The sequence below is a fragment of the Oncorhynchus tshawytscha genome, linkage group LG13 (assembly GCF_018296145.1).
Source record: "Oncorhynchus tshawytscha isolate Ot180627B linkage group LG13, Otsh_v2.0, whole genome shotgun sequence".
In the NCBI taxonomy this organism is placed as follows: domain Eukaryota; kingdom Metazoa; phylum Chordata; class Actinopteri; order Salmoniformes; family Salmonidae; genus Oncorhynchus; species Oncorhynchus tshawytscha.
Window position 1 is genome coordinate 35,273,879 of NC_056441.1, and position 9,929 is coordinate 35,283,807.

Consider the following 9,929-nt stretch of genomic DNA (forward strand, 5'->3'; position numbering starts at 1 on the left):
GCAGGTAGCACTTGTTCTCACCAAAGACGCTGTGAAAGCTACATTTAGAATCCATGGGAATCCTTTCAGAGATTTTGAATTGTCTCCCTTTGTTCTCCAAGGTGCTTTGTAGGCACTGAAACGTGTGGGAGGTGGGGAAGAAGTGAGCTCTGGCTAGCAGCGTTGCCTTGTGACCACTGTATTAGGGCTGGCTGGCACTCCCACCAGCACCACGTCTTTGCAAGTACTTGAGAGAATCTGGTCCAACCTCCAGTTTCATCCCAAGCGATGGTGCCAGACATCTTCTTCTTCTAAATGAAACCAATTGTAGCAGAAACGCAACCGGCTCCCTTCATTTTCACTCCTGAAACCATTTTAAAAGCACTCTCTGTTCCCTTTAACTTCAGATGAAAGCGCCAAGCTCTATTTGTCTGGGGGTGGCTTTCGTAACACCCCCTTTTGGAGGTTGTGATTGTAGCGAGGGTTGACGGAGGTGCCGAGCACAAAGTAGAATATGACGTTTCTCCTCTAGGTTTTAAAGAGGAGTGCTCGTTCACGTGACCCACAACCTCTGAGTAAAATACAGAACTAAGTTCTGCTGACAGGAGAGGAAAATGCGCCGGTCTCTCGCTTGACACTTGCTCAGCGGGCACGTGCCAGAGATGGCGTGTTAGTGTCGATGAGGTGTCAGCTGGATCTGTCCTCGTAGAGAGAGCGGCAGAGAGGGGGAAAAACAATAACATAGAACTCTTAGATGACTCCTGCTAGACTTTGAAAGGCCTGGCGGGGGTTTGTGACCCCTTGTCTCCCTTGACCCCCCCCCTCCCCCTCCCTTTGTGGGCTGTCCAGCTGGCTCTGTCCATTTTCACTGTGCACTGGAACACTTCTGAAGTGACCAGGGCGTACACACACACACACACACATTACTTCCTCTACTGCCTCAGGCAAGCCATCCTCTGGGCTTACACAGACTTTCCTCCACAGGGAAAGAATAATAAACTAATCTAGCTTAGAGAGAAATGCTGGCACTGAATGGCTGCTGACATAAACCCGGTGCTAGTATTGTAGCCTTAGTTCTGGTTTTGTCCTCAGGGCTGGAATGGCTGCAGGCCACTGGAAGTTCCTCCTTTAATTGATTGTCACATCTTGATTAATCCATCTCCATTGAGCCGATTTAATCCTCCTCCATTTATCAGATGTTTGTTTCCCACCTCAGGCCATGTTAAGGGGGTTGTAGTGAGAACTGCCAGACCGTGAGGTTTCATCTCTGTGAGGGAGATAAGGAGAGAGGCGGGCACCTGGCCATGGTGGTTTATCAGAGACTGTCCCGTGGTGCTCAGAAAGAGGCTAAGCCTGCCCAATGGAGAGCCTGGCGGGAAGGTACAAATAAACAAGTTAGAGAATATCTACCATGAACATCTGCCCATTTGCCTCCAATGATACTAGATGTACTGGAGGTAGTTTGCAGTGCTAGTCCAATGTGACTCAGTAACCTTGCCCGTGGCCTGAAGAGGCGTGTTACAAAGAACTAACCCCAAAGAACTAGCAAAATTGACAAACCTTGGACATTAGCACCACCCGATTGGGTTAGCATGCAGAGCTTAAAGGGATAGTATGATATTTTGGAAACTAAGCCTTTTTTCTACCTACCCAGAGTCAGATGAACTCATGGATGACATTTTTATGTCTCTAATTAGCATTAGCGCAATAACTGGAAGTCTACCAGAACATGCTCATTAAGTTCATATGACTCTGAGTAAGTAGAAAAAAGGCTTAGTTGCCAAAATGTCATACTATCCCTTTAAGCTCTGCATGCTAACCCAGTCTGGTGGAATGCTGATGTCCAAGGTTGGTCCATTTAAACCCTGTATTTGGGGAGTTTCTCCCATTCTTCGTAGGGATGGTGCCAGGTTTCCTCCAGACGGGACGCTTGGCATTCAGGCCAAAGAGTTAAATCTTGGTATCATCAGACCAGAGAAACCTGTTTCTCATGGTCGTTGTCCTTTAGGTGCCTTTTGTAAATTCCAAGCAGGCTGTCATGTGCCTTTTACTGAGGAGTGGCTTCCTGTCTGGCCACTCTACCATAAAGGCCTAATTGGTAGAGTGCTACAGAGGTGGTTGTCTTTCTGGAAGGTTCTCCCATCTCCACAGAGGAACTCTGTCAGAGACCATCGAGTTCTTGGTCACCTCCCTGACCAAAGCTCTTCTCCCCGATTTGCTCAGTTTAGCCGGGCAGCAAGCTCTAGGAAGAGTCTTGGTGATTCCAAACTTCTTCCATTTTAGTAGGGCGGCAGGGTAGCCTAGTGGTTAGAGCGTTGGACTAGTAACCGAAAGGTTGCAAGTTCGAATCCCCGAGCTGACAAGGTACAAATCTGTTGTTCTGCCCCTGAACAGGCAGTTAACCCACTGTTTCTAGGCCGTCATTGAAAATAAGAATTTGTTCTTAACTGACTTGCCTAGTAAAAAAAAGGTAAAATAAAAATGTAAAATAAGAATGATGGAGGACACTGTGTTCTTGGGAACCTTCAATGCTGCAGAAAGTTTGTGGTACCCTTCCCCAGATCTGTGCCTCGACACAATCCTGTCTCAGAGCTCTAGGACAATTCCTTCGACCTCATGGCTTGGTTTTTGCTTTGACATGAATCGTCAACTGTGGGACCTTATAGACAGGTGTGTGCCTTTCCAAATCATGTCCACTCAATTGAATTTACCACAGGTGGACTCCAATCAAATTGTAGAAACATCTCAAGGATGATCAATGGAAATGGGTTGCACCTGAGCTCAATTTCCGAGTCTCATAGCAAAGGGTCTGAATACTTATGTAAAAAAGGTATTTCTGTTTTTTATTTACTTATAAATTTGCCAACATTTCTAAAAAGCTGTTTGTCATTATGGGGTATTCTGTGTAGATTGATGATGAAAAAACATTTAATTTAATCAATTTTTAGAATAAGGCTGTAAATGTATCAAAATGTGGAAAAGGTCGAGGGGTCTGAATGCACCGTATATCTCCTAAATATTTCTGATGGGAAATGGGTGGTTCATGACTTACTAGTCAGGAAGACTTTGTTTGTCTTTCATTCAAATGTCAGCAACCACCTTGTGCTTCCTTCACTGAACTTGGGCCACATTTTCAATTTTACTCTGGTGTTCAGGTTCTCCACCAACCCTACCTGAGGTAGCAGCCAGACTTTCTCAGGAGAGACACCCCCCCCCCCAGCCCCCAATTCCAATCCCGCTCTGCCTCAGCCGTTTGACGTCAACGAGCGACAGAATGATATGCCTGATTTGTCATTCCACTGCCAGACGTCTAACAGACCCAAGCAGAGGGCAATGATTGCCTTGCCTGCGAGCGGCTGCATTTCAATTCGAATGATAAAGTCTAAGCCCGACCACTTTGCCGTTGCATTAACCGCTCACACCCTGCCATTTTGTGCTTTGTCATTTTCTTCATTTTTTTGTCCCCCCCCAGGCTTGTAAATGCAACTGCCCCCTGGCCTGGCCCAGCAGAAACAGGCTGCACTATCTGCATAACCTCCGGCAGGAGCATAGCTGTGTAATCCTCCAGGGTCATGAAGCTACCTTTTTCAATTAGCCAGAGGGTGAGCTCTTATGGCACATCAGATGACTATCTGTCTCAATAATCCCCCATCATTAATCAATGGGTAGTCAACGCAAGACCCAGTGCCCTAAATCCTTCAGAACGAGTACTGGGATTGCTCCCCCCTCGACCCTAGCTTTCGGGCCTCCTCACTCTGTACTGGAAGAATGAACCTGGAACCACACACACTTTCCTGTTCTCTGTCCCTTCAGCTTCCCCTCGTGAATGACTCATGGAAACACAGAATAACTCATTTTGAGGCCAATTGCAGCATTGCTATTCACCGTGTGTCGGTTTGTTGAGCTCGATCAACAGCCAAGGTCCTGGATTCAATCATCGCAGCAGGATTTGTCCAACTTAGAATTGGTCTCGAAATGCATGCCTGTGTATAATGCAGTCTTGGTACAGTAGTTGCAGAACTGATTGAGAATCTGAGTCCTTTATCTAAGAATAGAAATTCATGTTATGAATTTATTGAGTCTTAAGACAAACAGGTGCTGACAAATGTGGAAATTGTGTGCCTCGTGTACTGTAACATTGGCGTCTAAATGATGTGCCGTAAGCTAAACCATCAGATGTGTTTAGACGGTAACCCAATAATATTTGTTGATGGACCTCTCAACGTTGATATTATCCAGTATGCAGAGTATAGCCGTTAACAAGATGCTTATCCTTTGCAGCTATGAAATGCGGTGTGTTTACATCTAGCTACGTACCGCCAGACACCAACACTGGAAAATCAATACCCGATCCAGATTCACCCATCTGCTTTCCAGGATGTATTTTTATTTTACGATCATGCAATGCAGTCGTTTCTTTTCATTAACTCCTAGCTTACGTTGTTGTGGTGGCGTGTCAGACTGGGAGGGGCGCCCTCGGCGCTACGCTAGTCCACCCCCGCCTTGTTGTGTGCTGTCGACACATCCTCACAGCAGCCAGCAAGGCCACTTAAGAGTGCTTGCCGACTGTGTGAATACGGTGTTACTGCCGCGTAGAGACTGCAGCTGGGAAGAAGGCGTTGGTGAATGAGGAAGCAGATTGACTTAAGGGTGGGGGATGTCACCGGGGTGAGGTGGGGGGGATGCCTCCTAGCGTTTCTCACCTCTAGTGGGAAGAACGAGCACCGCAATTAAATTCTGTGTGTGTGTGAGGGAGAGCTCTGCGTGTTAGTTTAAGCACATCTGCCCGGCGTTCTCCGAAATAAATTGTTTAGAAACTTCCACGTCTCTGGAGAGAGAGGGGGATTAAATGGGCTGTAGAGAACTGAGGAAAACTGCGGAGTAAAAAAAAAGACGTGTGTGTGTGTGTGTGTGCTCGTTTTTGTCGGCTTCCAACACGGAAAGAGAGGGAGGGAATTGGGGTGATTTGAAGAAACGCCCCGGTCGCTTCAGACTAGACTACTTGAAATTGAAATTATTGAGATTGTCATGGAAACACTGGAGCTTTTCAGGGGAGGGGGAGACGGGGCGGAAGATTTGAGGTGAACGTGCATGCAGAGGTTGAGAAGGTGCTCTTACCTCAATTGATAGAGTTCACACTGTACAGCACTGGCAGCCCAACTCTGGACACGTTAAGTGCCTTGAGTGCGTCAACCTTATAAATATTATTGGATATTTACAGTTCTGTACATATGGATACTTTACCTGTACTGTACAGCAAGAACCTGAAATCGTACTCCTCATTATTTTCAACATCCATTCCAGGTCCATTTTATTTCCCCTGCCTTTTTCCTGTTCGCTAAATTGTGATTCGCTGAAACAGGAAAATATGGTTCAGGTCGGCTGTTGTGCTCCTTCCCCCTAATCTCTATGAGTGACAGTAATATAGGCGGTGATATAAGCTCGCTGTGATCATTTTTGACATTTATTACCCCTTTCTGGTTAATTTAGTCCTGACTCCCAACTACCCCTGTCCTGTTTCTCCCTGTGCTGTGGCTTTGATTATTTTCACCTCCCTATACCCAGATTTAGATATGGACATCAGGGCCTTGCATCTCCCTAGCCCTCTGTCTTGGCAGTGCATTCCAAGCTGCCCTGTATGGGGTCTGGTTTTTGGAATGGATCAAACTGCAGGTGGGTTTTTGCCTCTTATAGCCTCGTGTGACTCTGAGTTGAGTTGCTTCGTTTACACTGGTTTCTGGTTTACAGTGGTGGAGCGCTCATAGCCCGGGGTTAAACTAACTGACCGATTAGGTGGGGGGGCAGAGCAGTATGTCAACGTGTTCCATTTTTCAGTTCCATCATGCATGACCACAGTGTGCTAGTCATTTCCACTTCTATAGTCCCCTTTCACTTCCCTTTTCCTGTCTCTCGTCTCTGCGTTGTTGTGCCCGATGTACGTCTCGGTCAAAATCTCAGACCAGGGATTCGTCACATCGTGGGTCACAAAATGTGTTCCTCATTTTTGTTTCTCTACCGAAACAAGAGTGGACCGGCTCAAACTTGGCTCACACCAACGGTACTAGGACCGTAGAAATGGGCAACGGGGGGCTTCAAAAACTGCAACTAAAGGGGAGGAATCAATCCCAGTCAAATCGCTACAACACTAATCGAGACACCACCTCACTGACCGCATCTCACCAGGAGAGCACCAGAACAACAACACTACTCCTATGGAAAGAGGCCCATTTAAAAACCGACCAACCCCCTCTTTCCTCCCCCCATTTTTTTTTGTCTCTCCCTCTACCTTTTGCTCCTCTCCTCCCCCCTTTTCAGAGGCCATAGTGGACCCGTCCAACGCGGGCGTGGTGGTGGGGGCTATCATCGGCAGCCTGCTGGCCCTACTGCTGGTCAGCTCGCTGATTGCTGTCCTGGTGACCCGCAGTCGCCGGCAACGGCGCGGTTACCCCGGCAATGGAGAGCCTGGCGCCTACGGGAACAAAGCCCGCCTCTTCGGCGGAGCTGGCAACAAGAACGAAGGCACGGGGGCCAACATCAACGGGCCCATCTATACGTACCGCGAGAGCGACCCCGGAGCGCTGGCGGAGAATGTCAACGACTTCCACGGTCCGCCAGGCTCCACTCCCACCGCCCACGACATCCTGCTGAGTAGCGAGATGGACGAGGCGGAGCGCAGGAAATTTGATGCTCTCGACGACAGCCTGGAGGAGGAAGAGGAGCGCTACGACAGCTTTAGCGTGGGCATGGTTCCAGCCTATCACATCCACCGGCACAACGAAGAGATGGGAGGGGTCAGCATGTACCTCGACGACGACATGGAGTCACAGCGGGACGGATCGGTCATCTCCCGGACTGCCATCTACGTCTAGAGAGGGGCGGTCAACCAACAGGGTCCAGGAGGGAGAGCTGAGGACAGGGTGGAGAGTCCACCAACAACCACCCATCCCCCTGCATACTAAATAGACATGCTACGCTTATGGTAATTTTACACAAAAAAATAACTACAGAAACAAAAGAAGGTGTTGAAACTGAACTGTAACTGAGGAACAAGCGGAATGATGACTTGAGTGCGCTGGTCAATGACTCGGCATCTCGATAAGTCAGTCAGTCTACCAAAATAAATAGTAACAATGTAACTCATCTTCAATGCTGCTTACTGCTCCATTTCATCTTAGCAAGTGAAACGTGAAGAGTGACCATGTGACTGCGTTTAGTACCCCACTAATCCACAGGACTGCAAACACTAAAGACTTTTTCTCTGTAAGGAAACGTACCGTTCAATGTCGCCTTCGTGGTACAACTTTTAGACGCATTCCTAGATGGTCACACTCGTTCTATCACCACGGCTACTGCTTGAAGACGTCCTCCAGCGGACCGCCGTGCGGAGGACGAGGAACCGAGCTGTAACTTGTTGTCTTCGTGTGCATCATCACAGGCGTTCCATAGCACAGTGTTACGTAGAAATGGTCTTTTGTATTATCAAGATGTTTGGGCCTTCAGGCCTTGTTGAAACCACATTTGGTGTTAATGACTCATATATAATGACTTAGGCAGAGTTAGTCCCACCAACTTCCATTCCCTTCTTTCTTTTTCTTTTCGTTTTTTTCTCTCTTCATTATTTTCTTTTACATATGGGAGGCCAGCGACGTGGTAGACCGAGCTGGAGCTGGGGTTTGGATGAGAGAAATGGTGCGACCAGAACTGTTTGTTTTTCCCCAACTGTCTGTTGGCGGTTCATGTTGGTGGAACGTCACTGCTAAAGCGAAGGGCGGCGGGGTCAGCTGGCACCATCCCAGGGTATTGGGCCCAGTGCCAGGCTGTACTGGCCTTCCACGCTGAGGGACCAGCCAGCTCCTGTAATGATCGGAGCCACGTCTAGTCTGCCTAGCGATAGCATGAGACAGATCGACATGCACACCCAGCTCTAACTGAACCTCCTGCTCTGCCTGTCAGTTTGACCAATTAAAAAACAAAAAGGAAGCGGACTCCATTTCCCCGGCAAGTCAATAAACGCGCCGTCTATTTAATGGTAAAGAAATGTTTCGCCGCTGATGCTCGAGGGAGCGGAGGCGGAATATTTCCCTCGTTTTAAATTTTTTTTTTATACCAGAACAAACTGTTCCTAGCCCACATGTTTAATTCAGGAGTAGAAGAAGCATAAAAGTGTTGCGCATTATCTTATGTAGAGGTATAGAGCGAGAGAGGCTGATTTCTGGCTGGTATTGAGCGCTTTTGCGATTTTTAATGCAGATAAGCCCAAGCATTAATAATAAGACAAGCCGCACATACGGCTGAAATTGCGAAGCTTCACTCCCGAACACAGTAGGAGTTATGAAGTGTTATGAGGTCGACCGTCTGCCTTGTTGTCGACCGTCAACGATCGATTCATCTACTTCAAAATACAGTATTATCATTATTTTAGCAGGGCGAAATGCTGAGTCGTTGTTTTTTTTGCTGTATGTTAATGGACAAATCTCTGCCGGGCCTTCTAAGGGGAGCAGTAACACACAAAATACGCCTGTGACTGTGTGTGGGGATGTTTCTGACCATGTGCGAGGCCCATTAGTTCTAAGCCTGGCCGGCATATGTGTTTTTCGAGTTCTGAGTTGACCGAATTTGAATCGCTGCCAGACTTGGAACGAGGTTAAGGGGCTAACTCCACCCGCAGTATGTTCCACTGTCAGATTGCCGCAGTTCACTTTAACGTAGCGGCCTAGTGTGTGTGTGTGTGTATTGTGCAAGGGTGTATGTAGCGTGATTGTACAGATTCGAGTTGTGTATATCCCACATGCTGATTCACCGCGCAATAGCCCAATGTTATGCAGGAGTTGTTTTGCATAATGTCATACATATGGATGGCTAAGCCTATCTCTGAGTCATTCATCAGTCATTTCATGCACAGTAACCTCACTGATGAAGGGGTTGGAGGACGGTGATAGGAAACTGCTTAGCACGGGGACCCGCGTGGACTTGAATATTACACTGGCGGAGCCAGGATGAAGCCGGACTGGCTCAAAGGGCCTTTGGAGTGGTCTCCTGTGCCACCTCCGGCCAGATGGAAACTTGATTGGGTATTGGCGTCTGGGCCGTTGCTCTGTAAATATTGTGCCCCATTCCCCCTCCTTTGCTTTTTCTTATCACAGATAGAGGTCGACTGATTATGATTTTTCAACGGCGATACCGAATTATTGGAGGACCAAAAAAAAGCCAATACCGATTTCTTATTTTTAAATAAAAAAACATTTAAAAAAAAAAAACAATTAAATATTTTATTGAATTTTTTTATTATAATTAAAAATAAATATATATATAAATATATATGTGTAATAATGCCAATTACAACAATACTGAATGAACAATGAACACTTTTTGTTTTTACTTAATATAATACATCAATAGAATCTATTTAGTCTCAAATAAATAATGAAACATGTTCAATTTGGTTTAAATAATGCAAAAACCAGTGATGGAGAAGAAAGTAGAACTGCAATATGTTCCATGTAAAAAAGCTAACGTTTAAGTTCCTTCCTCAGAACATGAGAACATATGAAAGCTGGTGGTTCAATATTCCCAGTTAAGAAGTTTTAGGTTGTAGTTATTATAGGAATTATGATGCATCGACTATTTCTCTGTACCATTTGTATTTCAGATTCCTTTGTCTATTGGATGTTCATATAGGCACTTCAGTATTGCCAGCCTAATCTCAGGAGTTGATAGGTTGGAAGTCATAAACAGTGCTGTGCCTCAAGCATTGCTAAGAGCTGCTGGCAAACGCAGTAAAGTGCTGTTTGAATGAATGCTTACGAGCCTGCTGCTGCCTACCACCCCTCAGTCAGACTGCTCTATCAAATCATAGACTAAATTATAATATAATAAACACGCATAAATACGAGCCTTTGGTCATTAATATGGTCAAATCTGGAAACTATCATTTCGAAAACAAAATTTTT

At 46.4% G+C, this 9,929-nt stretch overlaps 1 protein-coding gene across 1 annotated transcript in view; it reads left to right on the top strand.

Moving 5' to 3' along the window:
* LOC112264802 (poliovirus receptor) overlaps positions 1 to 9,215 on the top strand; it is a 45,197-nt gene extending 35,982 nt beyond the window's left edge. The window contains exon 7 of the mRNA XM_042295606.1: positions 6,295 to 9,215. Within this exon, the coding sequence (XP_042151540.1) occupies positions 6,295 to 6,848 (554 nt within the window). The 3' untranslated portion in view covers positions 6,849 to 9,215. The remainder of the gene's footprint in view (positions 1 to 6,294) is intronic.
* The last annotated feature ends 714 nt before the right edge of the window (positions 9,216 to 9,929 follow it).